This window comes from Pongo abelii, chromosome 5 (genome assembly GCF_028885655.2).
Source record: "Pongo abelii isolate AG06213 chromosome 5, NHGRI_mPonAbe1-v2.0_pri, whole genome shotgun sequence".
NCBI classification, from domain to species: Eukaryota; Metazoa; Chordata; class Mammalia; order Primates; family Hominidae; genus Pongo; species Pongo abelii.
The window spans coordinates 49,851,588-49,875,138 of NC_071990.2; the positions used below are offsets into that span (position 1 = coordinate 49,851,588).

Consider the following 23,551-nt stretch of genomic DNA (forward strand, 5'->3'; position numbering starts at 1 on the left):
AAGGACTCATTCCACCCCCAAGGACAAGGAGTACTCACTATATCTCTGGCTAGGTTTTGATACATTCACTGTGTATTTACTACCACTGTTCTCTACTCCACTTATGAGTTTTATTACTTTTATCCTGTTCCTTCTCCATAACTGTTTATTGAGAATGAAGGTAAACATCTAGCATAGGTTACTGGTTTGCAAGGAGGTAGTTCTCTCATTGAAGCTTTGTAAAGTGCTAAGTTAAATTACACATAATAAGTTGCAATATAACTTGAATGCAAAACAACACTGTCCACTTTTAGACCCTGTAGAATTTATTTAGTGAAATCACCAGGAAATAATATGTTCCTAAATCTACAAGTTTATCTTTAGAACCACATATAAGCTATCATTACTCAAGATTCCCATCACAGTACTAGAAAAATAGAGATGAAAAGTACCTGAGGTGGTATCACCCCTCCACACATGACAAGAATATCTGGCCGTCCAAGGGAGTTAAGTTCTTTGATGAGTTCAGGAACTAGTGTTTTATGACCAGCAGCGAGGGTGCTTACGCCCACAGCATGCACATCTGCATCCACGGCCTGCTGGGCCACTTCACGAGGAGTCTAAACAGTCAGAAAGTAAAGATAAATCATTGTTTATTACTAGATAATGACTATAAAAACCCTGGAAGACAATCTAGGCAATACCATTCAGAACATACTAATGGGCAAAGACTTCATGATGAAGATGCCAAAAGCAATTACAACAAAAGCAAAAACTGACAAATAAGATATAATTAAACTAAAAAGCATCTGCACTGTGAAAAGGATACTATCAACAGAGTAAACAGATAACCTACAGAATGGGAGAAAATTTTTGCAAACTGTGAATCTGACAAAGGTCTAATATCTGCATCTATAAAAAACTTAAACAAATTTACAAAATAAAAAACATTAAAAAGCGGGCAAAAGACATGAACACTTTCCAAAAAATACATGTGGCCAACAATCATATTTTTAAAAAGCTCCAAATCACTGATTGTTAGAGAAATGCAAATAAAAAGCCCAATGAGAGACCATTTCACACCAGTCAGAATGGCTATTATTAAAAAGTCAAAAAATAACAGATGCTAGCAAGGTTGTGGAGAAAATGGAACGTTTATACACTGTTGGTGAGAGTGTAAATTAGTTCAACCACTGTAGATGACAGTGCGGTGATTCCGCACAGACCTCAAAACAGAAATATCTCCCAACCCAGCAATCCCATTACTGTATATATACCCAAATGAATAGAAATCTATTATAAAAACACATGCTTGCAGCCGGGCGCGGTGGTTCACGCCTGTAATTCCAGCACTTTGGGAGGCAGAGGCGGGTGGATCACTTGAGGTCAAGAGTTCGAGACCAGCCTGGCCAACATGGTGAAACCCATCTCTACTAAAAATACAAAAATTGGCCAGGTACAGTGGCACGTGCCTGTAGTACCAGCTACTCATATGGCTGAGGCAGAAGACTCACTTGAACCCAGGAGGTGGAGGCTGCAGTGAGCCAAGATCATACCACTGCACTCCAGCATGGATGAAAGAGCGAGACTCTGTCTCAAAAAAAAAAAAAAAAATACACATTCACATGTATGTTCATTGTAGCACTATTCACCACTGCAAAGACATGGAATCAACCTAAATGCCCATCAATGATAGACTGGATAAAAAAAATGTAATACATACACACTAAAGAATACTAGGCAGCCAGAAAAAAAGAATGAGATCGTGTCCTTTGCAGGAACATGGATGAAGCTGGAAGCCATTACCCTTAGAAAACTAATACAGGAACAGAAAACCAAATACCACATGTTCTTTCTTATAAGTGGGAGCTAAATTATGAGAACACATGGACACAAAGAAGGCAAAGAGGGAAACAACACACACTGGGGCCTATCAGAGGGTAGAGGAGCAGGAGAAGGGAGAAGGTCGGAAAAATAACTAATGGGTACTAGGCTTAACAACACAAGTTTACCTATATAACAAACCTACACATGTACCCCTGAACTTAAAAGTTAAAAAAAAAAACAAAAAATAATATTTTTTTGAATACTAAAAGAATGTTTCCTCAAATGTTGGGGGTCTTCCTAATGTAATGCCTACCAGTATCAGAAACTTTTAAATTTAATATTCATTATTACATTATTTCCCTCAGATAACTTTGTTCTGATTATTTACATTTTTCATCAAATTTTCTGAAAACAATAACTCAATCCCTAATTTTTAGTGTTTGCTGATTTTTAAATGTTGTGAATATTCCAACCACAGCCAATTTCACCCTATTAACATGACATTACTAAATGCAAAGCAGAAAAAAAGATGCACAATAGCCACACAATTATACAGTATCACTACCATATAGATAAAATAGATGGAAATACCCTAAAAAGCAGATAATAAAATATAGTAAGTATAGGGAGTGATGAGTTTTTAGTACTTATCACCTTTGGTTTTAGGCAATAGTAAAAGGTGTAATCTCTAGAATCTATAAGGAACTTAAACAAATGAGACACCATTTCACACCATGAAAAACAACTGGCTTTTGAAATTCTCGAAAATTTAATTCCTGGAGGCCTCATTATTCCTTAGTGGTTCTATCAATCCTGCCTACATATCTGTAAGTAGTCCCTCCATTAAATTTTCTTCAAAATCCTAGCTGAGATTTGGTTTCTCTTGCGATCCTGACATTGCCCTAGTTAAGGTCTTCGTTGTTTCTCATTGTTTTTCTTCACCATACTCCTTGCATCTAGTTGCAGCTCTCCTCCCTCCACTTCAGAGAGTGATTTTACTAGAAAGCGAATGGCACTGTGCTTCTGAAACAAACATAAGTTTCAAGGATCAACAAATATAAGTTTCTGGGTTTCTTGTAACAAGTGAGGTGCCCTCCTTGTCCATATTTTAGTTACAGTAATTTTCATACGCTGATGTAATTACAAGTAAGTAAATCTCTCTTTGTTAGATTGTAACCTCCTTGAGGACAAAATTGTATCCTACTCAACTCAGAGCCTAGCATCTGGTAGATGATCAATACATATGTAGTAGATAAGACTTTTCATATAAAACTATTACAATGTACTTTTTAGACAAATTTTTTTGTATTATCATTCTATGGAAAATGTCAGTGTAATTTATCTCTAGCAAATTATTTTACTGTCTAAGTCTAATATTCTGTGACTAAGTAACATATTAGTAGAGAGTTAAAAAACAACAACAAAAATAAATGAAAATAACCTTACTTATGAATTGAGTTTATATTGCTATTTGATTTCCTTTTCAAAACACTTTTCACCAATCCCATGTGGGCTATCTTTCCCACAAAATATTAGTCAAATCTCAACAAAGAGTACAATGAGATCTTTGAAAGTAATCTTCATAGTTCCAGAGGCATTATCAGTTTTAGTTCTGAATTGACACTTTTAAAAGTCTGAAAGATTAATTATATTTTATTTTTATTTCTATCATAATTAATTGGACTATATGTGTTATGGTTAATACTGAGTGTCAACTTGGTTGAAGGATACAAAGTATTGACCCTGAGTGTGTCTGTGAGGGTGTTGTCAAAGGAGATTAACATTTGAGTCAGTGGGCTAGGAAAGGGCTAGACCCATCCTTAATCTGGGTGGGCACCATCTAATCAGCTGCCAGGCGTGGCTAGAATATAAGCAGGCAAAAAAATGTGAAAAGAGAGACTGACCTAACCTCCAAGCCTACATCTTTCTCCCGTGGTGGATGCTTCCTGCCCTTGAACATTGGACTCCAAGTACCTCAGTTTGGGAACTTGGACTGGCTTCTCCTTGCTCCTCAGCCTGCAGAAGACCTATTGTGGGACCTTGTGATCATGTGAGTTAACACTTAATAAACTCCCCCTTACATATATATATATATATATATATATATATATATATATAGGCTGGGGGAGAGAAGGCAGGGTGGCAGGAGTGGAGACCATGGGCATTTGAGCTACTTTCTCATGTAACTTACTTGTGCCTTCAGGACCTGCTCAAGCCGGACCACATATATACCACTTCCATTTGATGATGGAATGCTGCTGTGCAAGACCCACTTTATAGTTAGATGGGTCAGAAAGCACCTAGTTCATGATAGGCAGTTCTGGTCGCATGGTGACTTGATGACCCATAGTCAAACATTCAGTTTCCACCAAAGCCCAGTAACAGGCCAAGAGCTGTCTCTCAAAAGGAGAGTAGTTATCTGCAGAAGATGGCAGGGCCTTCCTTCAAAATCCTAGAGGCATCTGCTGTGACTCACCTATGGGGGCCTGCCAAAGGCTCCAAACATCATTGCTATCTGCCACTGACACCTCAAGCACCATTGGATCTGCTGGGTCATATGGTCCAAGTGGCAGAGCAGCTTGCACAGCAGCCTGGACCTGTTGCAGAGCCTTCTCCTATTCTGGACCCACTCAAAACTGGCAGCCTTTCGAGTCACTCGATAAATAGGCCAGAGTAACACAGAGTAACACATTCCAAATGAGGAATGTGTTGCCTCCAAAAATCCAAATAGGCCCACTAGGCATTGTTCTTCTTTCTTGGTTTTAGCAGGGGACAAATCCTTAATTTATCCTTCTAAGATTATCCTTAGAAGGAATATCTCAACAGGCCCCACACCACTGGACCCCTTACTGAGGGAGAAGTTCCCTGAATTTTAGTCAGATTTATTTCCCATCCTCTGGCATGCAAATGTCTCACCAATAAGTCCAGTTTGTTTGCTACTTCTTGCTCACTGGATTTAATCAGCATAGTGTCATCAATTAATGGACCAGTGTGATATCCTGCATAATCCGAATAAGATTATGACAAAGCCGGAGAGTTAATAAACTCCTGCAGTAGGACAGTAAAGGTATATTGCTGGCCTTGCCAGCTGAAGGCAAATTGCTGCTGGTGCACCTTATGGGCAGGAATGGAGAGAAAGGCATTTGCCAAGTCAGTGGCTGCATACCAGTTACCAGGAGATGTATTAATTTGCTCAATGTCTGTCAACATTTTACTATGTTTTCTAAATGTAAGTGACTAGTAAATACTTTTGAAATTCCCCCCAACAGTTTTTAGTACCTGGAAAAGAGGGCCTATGTCCACATCAAAACCAAGATCAGCAAATCCTGTAGCAATAACTTTTGCTCCTCTGTCATGGCCATCTTGTCCCATTTTTGCTACAAGAAGACGAGGTCTGCGACCTTCACGTTCCATGAATTTATGAACCCTGAAAAACATTTAAAAATATATCAGTAGTTAGATATTAATTTTCCAAAGGTAAGATATAAAAACTAATTTATTCACAGCAAATCTTTCAAGTTTATTTAAAAACACCTAATTTGTTTACTTGTATTTTGGGTTTTTTTTTTTTTTCCAATTTTTATTTTACATTCAGGGGTTAATGTGCAGGTTTGTTACATAGTTAAACACGTGCCATGGTGAACAGCTGCATAGATCACCCCATCACCTAGGTATTAAGCCCAGCATCCATTAGCTATTCTTCGTGATGCTCTCCCTGCTCCCATCTGTATTTTGTTAATGCATCTATTTTACATTGAGAGCTCCATTAAAGCCATCTCCCCCTTAGAGGAAAGTCTGAAAGATGGCACAGACTGTAAGCACATAAGACTGAGAACATTACGGTGAAGTAAGACAAAAAATGACAACCTCCCACCTTCGTGAGCCAGGGTACAGAGTACAACATGCAGAAAGATTTAAATATAAACTAAAAAGTGACTTCACAGTCATTTATACATATATGTGACAGACTGGCTGCTTTGAATTGTCCATATCTCATCTACCCTTCATAAGTGTGAACTCTCCCAAGCTAACAGCAATATGGTTTCTTATCATGCTATATAATCAAAATGCTTGCTTGCTCCACCAACAAATTTACTTCCAACACAAAAAAGCACTTATCTTTGTTAAAAGAAAAAAAGTTCCATTTTGATGACTTTCACCTTGGCTGTTTTGATATTTATCTAGTGTACAAGTATGGAAATTCAGTTTTTAATGGGAAGCTTGTTACAGAGGTTGGGAAGACCAGTCATCAAAAAGCTAGTTTTTACACTTGAGAAATATGATCACATTCATATATATTTCCAAGTCATGCTGTGGAGATGTTAAGTTATTATCAGTTCAATAAATACTGATTGTAATGTATGCATAGATGCCAACTAAATGTTTACTTTCAATTATGAAAATTAAGATTTTATAATTATTCAAGCAATGAGTAATGTAAACAAATTCAAAAAATATGAAACTCTACCATAGTAAGCAGATTGAAATATAAATACCTGGAGGATATGAAGCAATATCATTGTTAGTTAAACATCTGTTTGACATGAGAAACTCCTGAAGGGGACTATGGTGAAAGTTCCAAATAGTATTAATTATATGAAAACTAATATTAGTTTCAATATTTGATATTTATTATTAAATATTATTATGTACATATTAAAATGATAGTATAGATATATATGTATCATGTATGATATATTTCTAATTATATATGTAATGAATAAATTATATACTCTATTAATTATGTTATATAGTCTATATAATACAATTAATATTTAATTACTATTTATTATTTTAAAATTCAAAAATTTTCTCAGTTGTATGTAAGGAAATTAAGCTCCCAGTAGATTCATGGGGATTGTGTTAACAGAAAAGATGAAATTCTGGCCTAAGAAACCTTACATATTACCTCTTGATAGCAGATGTTATCTCTTTACTTTCTCCAAATTCCTGGCGATATGCTCCACTCACCATACGATCATTCGCTTTATGTTCACCAAATACCTTTTTCAGGGCATCTGTGATTTCTCCCACTGTACATCTGAAACACGAAATGGTGGTTCCATTAACTTCATTATTTTGTGATAAAGATATCTGTTTACCATAAAATTCAATATAAACATATTTTATTACCTAAGTAAACAATAGACTGTAAAAATGTAAAATAAGAATGTTTTTAATGTATTATGAAAGCGTCTCTTCTGAAAATAGTTATGAAAAATTTATTCTGGATGCCTTTATGCATCCAATTCTCTTTTCAACATTTGTCAACCAAGAAATGACTGAATGACCTAATAATTGTATATATAGACAAGTACCTGAAGGTTGCTGAATAATTCACCACTTAACACAAATGGATAAACAGCAACAGTCCCATAAATATTTTTTGATCAGAAGTAAATCTTTTAGCATATTGCATCCATTTGTTCACTAACTCATCCAACATTGGCTGTGTGCCTAATGTGTGCCAGATATTACTATATCTCTATATCTACTATAGCAGTACAGTAATAAATGAGACCAAAGAAAAAGTGCTTGTTCTTATAGACATTAACATCTGTAACATCTAGTCAGAGGATGCAGATGATAAACAACTAAATAAATAAACTAGTAAGACAATTTCATAAGGTAATAAGTACTATAAAGACACTAAACCAGGCAAAGATGGAATGGGGTATCTGGAAGAACTATTTTAAAGTTATTGAAGATGTGTAGATATGACTTTTGAATTAAGATATAAATTATAAAAAGGGGAATCTCAAGGGAACATAAGAGTGTTTGAAAAAGGAAGTACTAAAAGCAAAGGCTCTGAGATGTAGGAAAATATGTTTTATGTTCTAAAAATAGAAAGAAGGGCATTAGGAACACAGCATAGTGAGGAAAGTGGTATAAGATGAGGTCAGAGAGATGAGCAAGAGTCACATCTAGCATATCTTGCAGACTATCGGAAGATTAGGTTTTAATCTAAAAGGAATGGGCAACCATCAAAGGACTTTAATAAAAGTCAACTAATTTTTTTTATGAAATCTGTAGTAGAAAAGAACAGCACATATTATTTATACTATACCTTAACCAGTTAAAGCAACATATTTTTTTTAAAGTTCATTATATTAAGAAATAAACACTTAAAAGCAAAAGTAATCTATTTAATGATACTGCCATATATTGGGAGAAAATTTTCCATGGGTCACTTGCTTTTCTGCACATCCTGTGGAGCAAAGAACTGATGGCTCTTTATTCTGGACTATCTTTTCAAAGATGTCTGTATAGTGAATCGCCTTAGAAGACAGAAATATTGGCTACCTCCAGAGCAAAGGGTAGATTTGCTTTCTGTCCAATATAATAATGTCTTCCTCTACAACAATGGGGGCCATGCTTATTACCCATTACAAAAGATTCCGAATCCCTAAGCTCAGTCTTCCTCTCCTTGAATGCAACCCAATGCACTGTACATGAGGTATCATCTAGCAGTCCTTTTCACATCACTCACATCAATTGGGGATCAAAGGAACTAGCCCAAAACCTGCTGATGTTATGGCTATTAATATTGTAGTAACAAACTGTCATTAGGTTCTGATCCAGGGACCTCATATCATCAACCAGCACCCCACTATACAGGATAACTTGTTAGCTTGCAAGAAGGGTAATATTTCAGACTCCTTCTGGTTCTTAATATAATGAATTTATTTATATATTGATATATATAATGAGATAATTTTTAAATAACAACAAATAGAAAAATAATAAAAATTAACACATTAAGTGCCATATTCTGTTCCAGGAACTATTTTTAATGATTTAATGTCTTCTCACAACAATCCTATTAGGTAGTAAGTACAAAAAACTTCACCTTGCCAAATATCGTGTCTATGGGAACACAGAAGCAGATAACATGAGATTAGATTCTGTTTTTCACTCAGGGTTTTTTAAATGCAGGATGACAAAAGTTAGGAGACAAAGGAGCATGTTAAGGGTTATAAAGGCAAAAAGTTTCAAGAAGGAAGAGGTGGTCAATAATGTTAAATACTGTAGAGAATTCAAGATAAGGACTAAAAATTATCCACAATATCAGACAAAGAGGAGGTTGCTAGTGAACTTGGTAAGAGCAATTATATTACAGTAGAAAAATCAAATGCAGTAGACCAAAATGTCAACAGCAGATAAAAGACTAGTAACAATCAATAAGTATTCTACTCCTAAAAGAACACATGGCTCCAATAACAAGGGAAGAAGGACTGGGATGGGGGTGTGAGGAAGTTGGTTGCTCTTCTGGTTGCTTCATGGTTAAAACTAATTCAAAAGCAATGAGATGACAAGTTTTTCCTATAAATTCTCAGATTAATGTTCCCCTCCCCACCCCAGAGCCATTTTAACTGGTAAAATACCAAGGTAATAGGCATAAGCCTGGTGATATACTTGTGAGTCCAACACATTTCAACCTGCGAATCAGTGAAACGGATTCATTTCAATAGTTTCAAAATTCCTCAGCCACAGTAAAATATACAATTATTAATACAGTTCACCCAAAATATATGAATGATTTAAATACAGAGATTTTAAAATGATAAGAATTAAATTTATTATGGATGCCATTATTTTCTTTTGGGCCTACATGGTTTATAGGATCAACCTTTTATTTAGGTATACTCTGAAAAGCTAAACTGGTCAACTTTTAGTCTTTGGAAACCTCCAAACTTACAGATCTTTACCTTGCACGAGATGCATCCACTGCAAGAGCCAGGATATTTCCATCTCCACTAGCAGCACATTCGGTTAGTGCAGCAAGACAACGTTCAGCCAAAGCTTGATCCCTGCTGGATTTGATCTATGGAAAAAGTCAAGGAAAGGGACAATTTACATGAAGAGAGAATAAAACAGAGATCAAGAGATTAGACCTTGATGCATACCATATGGCATTTTTTCCATAATCCTAACTCCAAATATAAGAGGAAAAAATTGAAAAGAATAATATATAACATAGGAATTTTATTTGTTCAATTCATTCATTCACTCAGGATTTCTCAAAATAATATTACATTTGGTATAATCCTAACAAATCAGAAACATGAAGGGCAATAATAGTGCTGACTTTCCCAAGTAGCACATGTTACTTAGGCTTTTCTAAAGTACCAAGACATTGTAAACAAGTGGGTCTTTCATATGAAGTATTTTGAAGGAACACTAAAGATTAACAGTGACAAGAAAAAAAATCAAAACTTAGAGAATATTTTAGTTATATTTTAAGTTTCCTTTAGATAAATAACAATATATTGATAATAATATGTATATTGCTGTACTTTTATTTAAAAATAATCTCAAGAAAGAAAGAGGGACTAAGAAAAAGATATACAATGAAAAGCATAGTAAAAAATGTTTTCCCTGGGTCCTAACTCTGCTCTGACAATAATTTGTCAAAATAAAGTTGCATAAATCCATTTTTTTTACAAATTGTACCACCTGTAAAAGAGTCTAAAATATACTGCTCAAGATGCCACTAATATTATATAGTATATATAAGCAGAGGTTGTACAGAAAATTTATACAGTCATCCCTCAGTATCTATGAGTGATTGGTTTCATGACCCACTGCCCACCCTATCCACAGATAACAAAATTCAGGGATGTTCAAGGCCCTTATATAAAATGATGTAGTATTTGCATATAACCTATGTCCATTTTCTTGTATAATTTAAATCATCTCTAGATTGCTTATAATTCCTAATACAATGTAAATACTACATAAATAGTTGTTATACTGTATGGTTTAGGAAATAACAAGAAAAAAGTCTGTACATATTCAGTACAGACGCATCCATTCTTTTTTTCTCAAATATCTTCAATTCATTATTGGTTAAATCTATAGATGTGGAACCCACAGATATGGAGGTCCAACTATATTTAGAGCAAGAAAAAACTCAACTCCAAATTCTCCATAAAAATGCCCATTTATCTTTTATTGGAGAAAGAAACAATAAACACATACAATTTACAAGTAAACTAAAGTAAACCGAGTAAATAACGAAGTGATTTAGCACAGGGTAGTAGAGTGCTATTGTAGATATTGGATCACTGTAAGCTTCTTAGATAAGGTGACATTTGAGCAAAGACCTAAGAAGTACACCTTTTCTGGTTTACTAGAAAAGTAGTCATCCTTAGATTAGGTAGTTTGCTATAATTATCTCAACAACAGATTACTAAAATTCAGGGAGTGAAAACACATGCTAAAATTAATTAGGGCTGAGGGTTACAGAAAAATAATTTAATATAAAATTACTGTTGAGGTAGTTCACATGTTTTAAAAAATTACCACCACAGGTAAAATATTGTTAAAACCATAGGTAAAAGGAAAGCATAAGAAAATATAAACTTGAGTTCATTACTAAAGAAAGCTCAGAGTATTGCAGCAGAAATATATTTTGCTATAAAAATATCTGAGTCTAGCTATGAAAATTAATTTTTATAATAGAAGAACTTTGATTTGGTCATGGTCCTAAGAAAGTTCAAAACTAGGAAAAGGTTACATCAGAATATCCATTGCTCCTAAACTGGCTCTAGAGTCAAAAAGCCTGCAATCAAATCCCAGCTTTGTCACTTATACTATAAACTTGAGCAACTAAATGAGACTCTACAATCATTAGTTCCCTCATCTGTAAATGGAAATAAAAATAGTAACTACCTGTTAAATAAAATAATACACAAAAACAACAATTCAAGAAAAGGATTTAGTACAGTATGTGGTACACAGTAAGTGCTCAATAAATGTTAACTATTATTCCTATATTGTCATTAATGAATTTCTCTCTGTTGCCCAAAATAAGGTTTATCATTATTTATGATAAATGAAATCCCTCAGGCTATGAAGATATAAAGTTAATAACCTAAAGTATAAGAGAAAAGAAAGGGTTTTCCAAAAATAAATACTATTAGATTTTTATAGATTGAACTAAAAAAAACCATACATTAAACAATCTCAGGAAAAGTAAACAAAGAAAAACCATTAAATGTTTAAGCTTCCTACCTTGGAAACAGTAGTACTTACAAATGCCAAAGATTAAGAGGCCAAAGTAGCTTCATACAACAAAAATATATAGGTTACAACAGTGACAATTAATTTGATTTATCTATTTTAGTATTTCATATGCTCTGGATCAACTCAGTGACAAACTAAAAATAAGAAGGGAATACGGTACTCCAGTTTCAATCAAAATAAATGAAGGTTATTGTAAACTGTACCTTACTAAAGCACTACCAAATACATTTGAATTTTAAAAATCAAAAAGCAAGTCATTATTTCAAAGTAGTATCAGATGCCACCATTCTGGTGAAAGAAATTACAATAAGAAGCCCTGGGTTCAAATACTAACTCTAAACTTTATTCTGTTTTTAATTTTTAGTAAGTTAGATAATCATCTAAGCCTTGGTTTTAATCTATAAATTATGGAAGGTATTATTATTGTAGTGTGGTTTTTAATAACAACTTACAAGTTTCACAGAGGTAGACATCATGGTTTAAAACAAGTTTTTGGTGTCAACAGATTAAGACTGAGTCCTGGTTGTCTAACTATTTATCCTGAGCAAGTTTCTCAATGCTTTATCTTTAGTTCCCTTACATTTGAAATGATGGAAATTAATACACACCTCATGCTGTTGTAAGGATTAATTTAAGCAGGACAATTTAAGAGCTTAGCCAGAGCCCAGAACACAGAAAATACTAAAAAAAAAAAAAAAAAAAAAAAACAGGCTATTAATACCTTCTTAAGTTTTTCAATCTGCCTGTTTCGCACTGAAGTATTATCAATTGCCAGAACTTCTACAGCGTCTTCTTTTTCCAGTTGGTACTTATTTACTCCAACGATTACTTCAGAACCTGGTAATTTCCCAAAGAAAAATTTTATTCACAAATAATTACCTAATTGTAATGCTCTGGTTATGATGTATTTTCCTTATAAATTTAATATCTTTAAGTAGTATTCTTAATTCTTAATGCAACTTCAATATAGATCAGCAAATCCCAATCTGAGAAGGGGGTGTGAGAGGAAAGTAGAGGTATATGTCAGAGTCTCTGTAAGGAAGGACTTTCATTATTCTACCAAACTATTAATATACACTTTCCCACAGTTTCTAATAAATCTTCTAACACTTCAAAATAACAATCAGAGAAGTTGCCATCTAAGATTTGTGAGGTAGAGAATGAATACCCAGTAGCTTTTCTAATATTTTTTTGAATTCAGCCAATCACTTTTAAACAAAAAAAGAATCCTTCTATAATCTACAAGTAGTAAATCAAAATTACAAAGATACTTCCTTACATGATAAAGAATATATTTTACCTCAAACTACCAGATTATTACCCTTATATAAAACTTCCCACAACCCCTACCCCTGGTTATACTCCTTCATATTTCCTTCATAGCACTTATCATGATCTATAATTCTTTATTTACTTGTTCATTTTCCTCTCTTTTACTAGAATGTAAGATTTGTGTGCATAGAGGTCATAGAGGTCATGTCTGTCCTGTTCACAGTTGTATGCCCAGACATAGCAAGTGCCTCAAACAAAATAAACTAAAAAAGTATTCATTGAATGAATGAATACTCCAATGCAGAGAACACTGTGATCATCAACAGTGTCATCTTCAAAATGTTAATGACATCTACCCACAAACATGTACATATATACAATGGGTAGACATCCACAGACACTTTGTACATATGCTTGCCTGTGTGCATTCATATATGCGAAAATACATATATAGATAGATACAAGTATATGAGAAAAAATTTACCCAAGTTCCATTTTTCATTATTTTTGTTTTATTAACTATACATGTTATCTTCAAACAGAAATGAATTTCTTTTTAACTACTGGATTTCATATATGAACTTTCTCACTATCTTACCAGAATCTATTCTAGCTTGTCTTCGGGCAGCACATTCTTCAATTCGAAGTTTAGGTATTCCCTCAGCTACAGCTTTGGCCATTCCACCCATTTCTTCAATTTCATTAATGAGCTAAAAAGAAAAACATTAACAAAACTAAAAGAGAATATTAAAAATGTGTGTAGACTATATAAATTTGTTATCAGTGTTATGTAATTACTAATATTAATAAAATTATAAACTAAATGCTGATGTTTCATAAGAACACAATTAAATAAACATCAAAGGCATTAATTAGAATTTCTGTGTTTATAGTTACTTGAAAAGACAACTAACAAGTATATTCCAAAAAACACAAAACCTCTTAAATCTTGCGAGAAAATTAAAGTAACACCAATTCTCTAATCTTTATTTTTAGGCACATAAAGTTTTCATAATTACATAAAGTCTCTAAGAAAAATATATTTTAAAATGTAATTTACTTTTGATTTGAGCTGCAGAGAAACACTGTAACCTCATCTTTAATGAAATCAGGAAACATTTAAACCTTCAATGATAGCTTCATATATGAAGGCAGAAAACAGACAGTGGAATGACACATGACTTAGCAGAAAGGATCAAGGTCAACCTGCTTTTCCCTGATGAATTCAAGAAAGAAGAATCTGTATTGGATTCTACGTAAGTGTAAAATGAGAAGCTAAAAAGAAGAAGACAATTTGAGAGTCTGCAACCACCCCTCTCTCATTCTGTCAGGAGAACCAAAGTTTACTGTCTACAGAAAATGAACTCAAGATGCAATGAACTATCAAATACCAAATACAGAGAGAAGTAAGGGTAAGACGTCTTACTGAAATAAAAGCCTGTGCTCTGACTAAAGACTAAAAACAAAAAGCACAGAGAGAAAATAGAGACAGTACAGGATGCAAAAGAAAACTTCAGAAAATATCATGAATTCAGAATATAAATGGATTCTGCACTAATGAAACAAATGAAGATGACATTAATTATAAGGGGGAAATTAGAAAACAAAAATGAGCTCTACGAATTAAAAATATAATACATGAATGTAAAAATAAGTAGAAATATGAAGTTGACAAATCTTTAAGAACACAGAACAAAAAGGCAAACAGATATACTATAGAAAAGATAAGAACAGGCAGGGAGCAGTGGTGGCTCATGCCTGTAATCCCAGCTCTTTGGGAGGCCGAGGTGGGTGGATCATGAGGTCAGGAGCTCGAGACCAGCCTGACCAACACGGTGAACCCCCGTCTCTATTAAAAATACAAAAATTATCCGGGTGTGGTGGCGTGTGCCTGTAATCCCAGCTACTCGGGAGGCAGGAGAATCGCTTGAACTAGGGAGTCAGAAGTTGCAGTAAGCCGAGATCACGCCACTGCACTCCAGCCTGGTGACAGAGTAAGACTCTGTCTTAAAAAAAAAAAAAAAAAGATAAGAACATCAGCACATCAGGATATTATTTAAGGAGGTCCGTAGCTTATGACTAGGAGTTCTAGAAAGAGAAACCATATGAAAATGACAAGAAAAATACTGTCAAAGAAATAATACAAGAAAATTTCCTAGAGCTATAAAAATATTTTTTAAAAAAAGGTGAGATGAAAAAGACCCAATAAAGGTTCAGTACCATGTAGGAAAAAATACACCAAGTTATACATCAATGCATAAAATAGAGAAGAGGTCTCAGTACTTTCAGAAAGAAAGATCCTGAATGAGAATGGCATCAAATTTCTGATCAGAAATATTGAAAGCCAGAATAAAAATCTAGAATAAAAAACAGATCAATGCTTATAAACTTGCTTATGAATTTCCTGAATGGAAATAATGTCAAGCTTAGTCAGGCTATTAATCAATTATAAAAATAGAATAAAGACATTCCCAAACAGGCAAAGTTTCAAATAATTTATCTCCCATGTACCATTTTTAGCAGGTTTCTATGAGATGTACTTCCAAATAACCAAGAGATAGACATGGGATTCAAGATTCAGAATTAAACAGACGAGAAATGAAAATATATTCCTACTATAATGGCAAAGAGGAGTCAAAGAACAGCAATAGTGAGCAGAAATAGAGAAAAAACAATTTAAGTCAAATGAGAACATTAGAATTCAGAAAAGATTATATTGAGATATAATTATATTGGTAGTAAGGGAGGAGGAAAAGTAGGGGTATGAATCAGCCAAAATCTAAACTACCCTACTAGGAAAGCAATAGATAGTGTCTAAGGTCTCATGTGTAATGTCTACAGTTAATAAAATTAGAAGAAACAGTATACATGTGATTTTAAACTATGCAGATAAAAACAAAAATAAGCAAAGAAGTATGTATCTTACTCCAGGAAGCAGGAAAAAACAAGTGGATGATCAAAAACTGCTGTTCTTTGTATGAGCTTTTTAATACTAGCTGTCATTTTAATTCTTTAAATAAAATACTTTAATACAAATGTATTTTTAAATGGATTGTTTTGAAAACTATAAAATCAAATCTGAATTTTTTTGCAAACATTGTTTAAATTATTATATAAATCTGTAAGTGATTTGATTTATAAATTTAAAATCTATAAATCTTGACTTGGAAGTTTTAAAATCTATAAATCTTTATAAATCTGTAAATTCTGAAAACAAAGTTGCAAAGTGGAAAAACTTACCTTTAAAGCAGCATCATAAACATCATTTGTGAGACATTCCATCATGTAAGAACCTCCCCAAGGATCAGCCACTTTGGGAATCCCAGATTCTTCTTGAATAATGATTTGTGTGTTCCTGGCAATTCGAGCACTTTTCACAGTTGGCAAACCCAAAGCTTCATCAAAAGAATTTGTGTGCAAAGATTGAGTCCCTCCAAATACTGCTGCCATTGCTTCTATTGCAGTACGGACAATATTATTGTAAGGATCCTAAAATATTTGATAAAAAACAAAAACTCAAAGAAACAGGTGATAGATGTTGCAACTATAAACAGCAACATGATTAAACAGCAACTGCTGCATATTTTCTATGTCAATTTCTATATTAAGCTTCAGAATAGCAAATAAATTTAGACAAATTAGTTTAGAAGCCAAAATTAGAAGAGTCAGAGTCAGTGTTTAGTGCCTCTTATAATCTTCTGAAATATCAGATATTGTTGTGCTTACTTTTATATTGCCTAAATACTTTTCTATAAGTATATCAAGAATGCATTCTTTTTCTACTTAAGATTATATAGTCCTTCATTTCATAATTCACTCTCTCCTGATTATTTTGTCTACCTCACAGTATCTACCACAATGATGTGTATAAAACAGGCACTGAATAAATGTTAATAAAACAGATGAACAATGAACTGAGATATCGGAAATTTGAGTTCTAGTTTATTGTATGCCTAATTGTGATTTGGGCAAGTCATTGGATCTCTCTGAACTTCAGTTTCTTTAGCTGAAAAATTAGCAGGTTAAAATAAAAATGATTATTAAAGTTCCTTCCAACCCTAAAAATCTCTTATTTCTCCATGTATTTATTTATTTATTTATTTATTTATTTTATTTATTTATTTATTTTGAGACGGAGTCTCGCTCTGTCGCCCAGGCTGGAGTGCAGTGGTGCAATCTCGGCTCACTGTAAGCTCCGCCTCCTGGGTTCACTCCATTCTCTTGCCTCAGCCTCCCGAGTAGCTGGGACTACAGGCGCCTGCCACCATACCCGACTAATTTTTTTGGATTTTTAGTAGAGACAGAGTTTCACCGTGTTAGCCAGGATGGTGTTGATCTCCTGACCTTGTGATCTGCCCACCTTGGCCTCCAAAAGTGCTGGAATTTACAGGCGTGAGCCACTGTGCCAGGTCTATTTCTCCATTTATAAGAACCTGAAGTTATATTTCATATAGACTATAATAGTTATTATTCAACATTTAAATGTATAAAAGCAATGTGACTTTGCACATATAAATTATTTTTAAATGTACCAAAATAATTTCATATGTAAACAGAACATGTATAAAAACAAGGCCATAACTATACAATTTTTAAGAGAACAAATTAAATTACCCAAGTAAAAATAGTCTTTAAAAAGTCTGTTTGCATGCTTGCTTAAACATATAACTTTAACACATAAAATATGTATGTGTATATATAGTTAATTTTAAATAGGTGGTTTTATGTTAAGAATTATAACTCTTACAATTATATGAGTATTAACTTATGACTTTTGCTTCTTCCTCATCATCAAATTCTGTTTTCTTTTTCTTTTTTTTTTTTTTTTGAGATGTAGTTTTGCTCTTGTTGCCCAGGCTGGAGTGCAGTGGCGTCATCTCGGCTCGCTGCAACCTCCGCCTCCCAGGTTCAAGTGATTCTCCTGCCTCAGCTTCCCAAGTAGCTGGGATTATAGGCATGCACCACCACGCCCAACTAATTTTGTATTTTTAGTAGATGCGGGGTTTTGCCAGGTTGGCCAGGCTGGGTGCCTCAGCCTCCCAAAATGTTGGAATTACCGGCGTGAACCACCTCGCCCGGCCTTGTTTACTTTTACAAGTGTTGTTACAGCATTACAGGGAAGCTAGGATGTAAGTGATTTTATATTGTTAACCACTAGAGGGAGACAATTTTTATTTATTTATTTATTATATTATGTATAATTACAAACCTAAGTATACATTATGCTTCAGAATATTGATTATTTCAAATATTAACAGATAGCTTCTTAAATCTATTTCCTGCTTGTGCCACATTGCTCAGAAAAATATATATACATATATAACTTTATTAAAATTCTACATTTTAAATTATATACATACCTGCTCAGTAAGTGACCATCCAGATGTCTGACAATGTGCTCTTAGAAGAAGAGACTTTGAGTTTTTAGGCTGAAACATTTTCTCTATTAAGTGAGCCCAGAGTCTTCTACCAGCTCTCATCTTTGCTATTTCCATATAGAAATTCATTCCAATTCCCCAGAAGAAAGACAACCTAAAATAGTAATGTTAGGTCCAGAATTTAATTAAACTTAACAACATAGAGCAGAAAATAAAACTAATTGTATCACACACTAGAAAATCAAGGTCTATATTTTAATGTCAAACAACTTAATTTGAATTAAGATCAGTACACATATATTTATGTAACTTTAAACCTAACATAAAATTACAGTTTTATGCATATGGGAGAAATTTTGTTTCAGGTAAGAATTATTCACTTTGTAATTGGTTTTCTTAATGAAAGAATCTCTTCTTGTGTCCTTCATTAAATAAAGATTCAATTTATTTAAAAATATATAGTTTAGGAATACTCAATATGTAAGACAGGAGTCACCTATGAATGAAATAAAACAGCAAATTTGCTTTGTTTAAATAGCCAGAAAGTGTTTTGTAAGAGAATGATTGTGCATTGGTCTAGGCATATACTTCTCCAGTTTGTGCCCTTCACCTCTCCCTTTTATCTTATATTCTGTGCTGATTTAAACAGTTAGTTTACTTGCCTGTCTCTAAAGGCACAAAGCTTGCAAATCTACTTCTGACACATTTTTGGAAGTTCTTTTTTTGAGACAGAGTCTTGTTCTATTGCCCAGGCTGGAGTGCAATGAAGCAATGTCGGGTCACTACAACCTCCACTTCCCAGGTTCAAGCGATTCTTGTGCCTCACCCTCCCAAGTAGCAGGAATTACAGACAAGCACCACCATGCCCAGCTAATTTTTGTATTTTTAATAGAGACCGGGTTTCACCATATTGGCCAGACTGGTCTTGAATTCCTGGCCTCATGTGATCTGCCCACCTTGGTCACCCAAAGCACTGGGATTACAGGCATGAGCCACCACACCCAGCCTTGAAAGAAGTTCTTAACACAGCAGTTTTCAAATATTTTGATCTCAGGTTCCCTTTTTACTCTTAAAACTCACTGAAAATTCCAAAGAATTTATTTCTTTATTTGTATAATATCTATCAATATTTTATTTACTAGTTCATTTAAAAGTAACAATAAGGAAGGGCACAGTGGCTACTGCCTAGAATCTCAGCACTTTAGGAGGCCAAGGCAGGAGGATAGCTTGAGCCCAGGAGTTTGAGACCAGCTGGGCAATACAGGGAAACCCCATCTCTACAAGAAAATTTAAAAATTAGCCAGGTTTGGTGGCACACACCTGTAGTCACAGCTACTTGGGAGCCTGAGGTGGCGGGAATGCTTAAGCCTGGCAGGCTGAGGCTGCAATGAGCAGTGATCATGCCATTGCACTCCAGCATGTGCAACAGAGCAAGATCCTATCTCAATAATCATCAAATCAAATCAAAATAAACCCACAACATGTTAACATTAGTAACATTTCTTATGAAAAATAAGTATGCTTCTTAAAATCTACATATATATATAATAAAAGCATCATTGTTTTACATTTTTGCAAATCTCTTCAATGTATGGCTTAAGAGAAAACAGCTGGAGTCTCATATCTGTTTCTGCAATCCGTTGCAATATCACATATCGTGTAGCTTCTGAAAAACACCACTATAAATTCTTGAGAAAATGAAAGTGAAAAAGGCAAATAAAGCTCTAATATAAGCATAAAAACAGTTCTGATCTCAAATATCCCAGAAAGAGCCTTAGCAACGCCCAACTGTTCTTAGACCACACTTTGGGAACTGCTGTCACAGTAGTAAGTACACAAATTCCTGCTATAAAGGAGCATTTCAGTAGTCTATAAACATTAAAGGCAGAAGCTATGTTTTCTACATGTTGTATTGTCAGCATGTAGGCTAGTGTTTGGCACAGCAAAGCTTAGCAAGTGATTGCTGTACTGACTGAACCACTGAATGACTTTCAACTTCAAAATTTAAATATTTCATAAACTTCATTTAAGTTTTCCCATATTTTTCACACAACATTATTAAGAAACTGTTGTGAAACAAATGTTTCAACAGCACAGTGGATCCCAAAACATTACATTAGATAGTGCAACAGAAAAAAATAATAATAATAGATGAATTTTATACTCTAAAATGGAAAAATTAGAAAAAACTGTCTCAACATTATGTTTACATTTTAATGTAATTTGTTAAAACATGCAACTTAATTGTGTTCTCTAAATAGCTGGAGACAAGATACTCCTCGAATTTACAAAGAAGTACAGCCAAATTTAATTCTATTTTTTATTAGAAATATTGGCTTTTTCTCTCATTATCACTCAGATAAAATATAAGAAAATCTAAATCTAACGTGACATTTATATTTATAAATTCATTTTATCAATATACAAAATGGTCCTATGCATTTCTTAATGTTGAAACAATATCTAGGTTTAATTTACTTACCTTGGTGCAAATTCATCAATTGTCAGGCCAGCCTGGAGTCCAGTTCTAGAGTACTCCAATCCATCTGCTAAAGTATAGGCCAGCTCCAGAATGGCATCAGCCCCTGCTTCCTGCATATGGTATCCACTAATTGAAATTGAATTAAATTTTGGCATATGCTACATTAAAAAAAAAAATTGTAACAGTGAATAAGTAAAAATATTAAAAGGTTTATTAAATCCACTTTCTAAGCATAAATATTATTTTAAAATGATCTTAAACTCAAATAAACTTGGTAGTTTATAATGTTAACAAAATATTTAATGCTTATTGTTACATTTAATTTGCTTTCCAATTTAAATGGTTCGTCCATGAACCATCATGAGGATTGTACCTACTTTATTTTCCTGGTGGACAAGAATTTGTACTAACCATTCTTCTAAAAGTTTAAATTGTGGAATTAGCTAGCTGAGGTTAGGAATGTAACCTTTGGCCTGAGAACAAAATGAGGCATTTTTAATTCCAAACCAATGACTTGGACCTCATAAGAGGTTGTAGACCCAAACTTTCGGTTAATCTGCTGAAGATGTATAAATTTATTATTATTTACTAGTTGTTAATTTTCTAATTTGAATGAAGGCATCAAACATGAATAAGTACACAGTAGAAAAAATAAAATGATTTGATTCTTAGTACTATATGTTGAAACAAAATGGGATAAAATGCATGGCTTTAAAAAATCAAAGATTTCAGTTTGATTTACTGTGACATTTAATACTAAGCATATCCCAGACAGGTTCTTTCCACCACAATCACTACAAAAACTGTATTTCCACTATTCCCCTAAAATTTCATGTTAGGTAGAGTATATCACACATATCCTGCACAGCCAAGAAAAACTATCTTCACCAAGAGTTAACCAAACATAAAATGCTTGCTGCTCAATGCTTGCTAGAGTTTGGAGATAACAGTAATTACAAGGGTTGATAGAGATAAAAAGGGTTGATGATGATTTTCTCTGTGCCATGAAATAATGGTCTAACTTTAACGTAGGTAAGGAGAAGGAGCACATTGCTGGTAAGAAGCAAAGTGTGAATAATGGGGGGAAATATAAACAAATTGCTCACAGGAAAATGAAGGAGGAAAATGTGTCCCTATGGAAGGACTTTTCCCATCATTCTTATTGGGAAAGATGAGTCTAATTCAGGGGTGAATATTAGGGACCTCCTTGAGGTTGCAGATATGAGTGATGAGTGATATCTTCCAATTCAGCTTTTAGCAGAAATAAAGCTGATATTCCAATCCCCATTTGTCTGATACCAGTGTCTACTTCACAATTGCATCTGAATTTCGGAGGGAAATTTAAACATGTAAGTAGAAGACCTCCCTGAATCTAACAATTATCAGAGTTAAATTTTAGGAATAAAGAAAACACAGTAAAGATCTGTTGCCCAGATTCCTGCAAGTAATGACAGAACATAAAATTAGTACATTAAAAACAAAAAGTAACAATAACAAAACATTCTAAATTTATATTACTCAGACTTAGTTTTTAAATTCGGTTATAGCATGTTGTAAAAATTCCTACATTCAAGGAACTATAGAAAAACCTGTAATAACCACAAAGTATACCTTTGCTGTATATTCAAAGATGTCAGCAATAATTTTCATGGATGGTTCTGGAGGAAAAATGTATGTATTTCGAACCATAAATTCCTTTAGTATATCGTTTTGGATGGTACCAGTAAGTTTCTCTTTAGGTACACCTTGTTCTTCTCCAGTTACTATAAAATTTGCAAGAACTGGGATAACTGCTCCATTCATAGTCATGGAAACTGACATTTTTTCTAAAGGAATTCCATCAAAAAGAATTTTGGTATCTTCCACAGTGTCAATAGCAACTCCAGCCATTCCAACATCACCACGAACTCGCGGGTTGTCTGAATCATAGCCACGATGTGTCGCCAGATCAAAGGCAACTGATAATCCCTGCTGACCAGCTAAATACATAAAGAAAAATAATGTAAGATTCAAGAGTCTGGAATCAAGGTAAAATGATTTACTTTAACACTAGTAAAAATGTTGATTCATCTCATAACAGTATACTTTTATAACAACTATTTTTATGCTCATACATGTCAAAACCAACTTAAAGATACTTCACTTCTTAAGAGAGGCAGTTGTTTCCCTTGTGCCAAAATGCACAAATTTAGTTCCAGACCTCACTAAAGGAAAGAATGGAAGAAACAACAAATCTCAATCATCTCATGTCTATCTGAAGATATGGTACTTGATTGAAATATTTCTAAAATTCATGAAAAGATCTGGCTGTTCATATATGGTAAAAATAACTTAGCATTTATATGCTTGCTTACTTTTTTGTTCTTTTATCTAATATGGTCACAAAGGATTCCTGGCTATTCCAATATTCTGGAAAACAGAATTATGACCATCGTACAAAATTTTTAAATAATTAAAATAGTCTATACTAAATATAAGTTCAACCTTCCATGGGCAATACAAACTTATAAATCTACAAGTTTAGTATTCAAACAGTACAATTTTATTACAGCTTAGAAAGAAGAAATAATAGTTAAGATAATTT

At 33.7% G+C, this 23,551-nt stretch overlaps 1 protein-coding gene across 2 annotated transcripts in view; it reads right to left on the bottom strand.

Annotated features, from left to right (window-relative positions):
- The window catches only part of MMUT (methylmalonyl-CoA mutase), a 32,631-nt gene that overhangs the window by 4,264 nt on the left and 4,816 nt on the right, over window positions 1–23,551 (bottom strand). For both annotated transcript variants that reach the window (NM_001133673.2, XM_024247953.3), the window contains 10 exon segments: window positions 432–599; window positions 5,086–5,233; window positions 6,716–6,847; window positions 9,516–9,631; window positions 12,557–12,672; window positions 13,706–13,817; window positions 16,348–16,596; window positions 18,468–18,639; window positions 20,968–21,125; window positions 22,579–22,946. In NM_001133673.2, coding sequence (NP_001127145.1) covers window positions 432–599; window positions 5,086–5,233; window positions 6,716–6,847; window positions 9,516–9,631; window positions 12,557–12,672; window positions 13,706–13,817; window positions 16,348–16,596; window positions 18,468–18,639; window positions 20,968–21,125; window positions 22,579–22,946 — 1,739 coding nt within the window.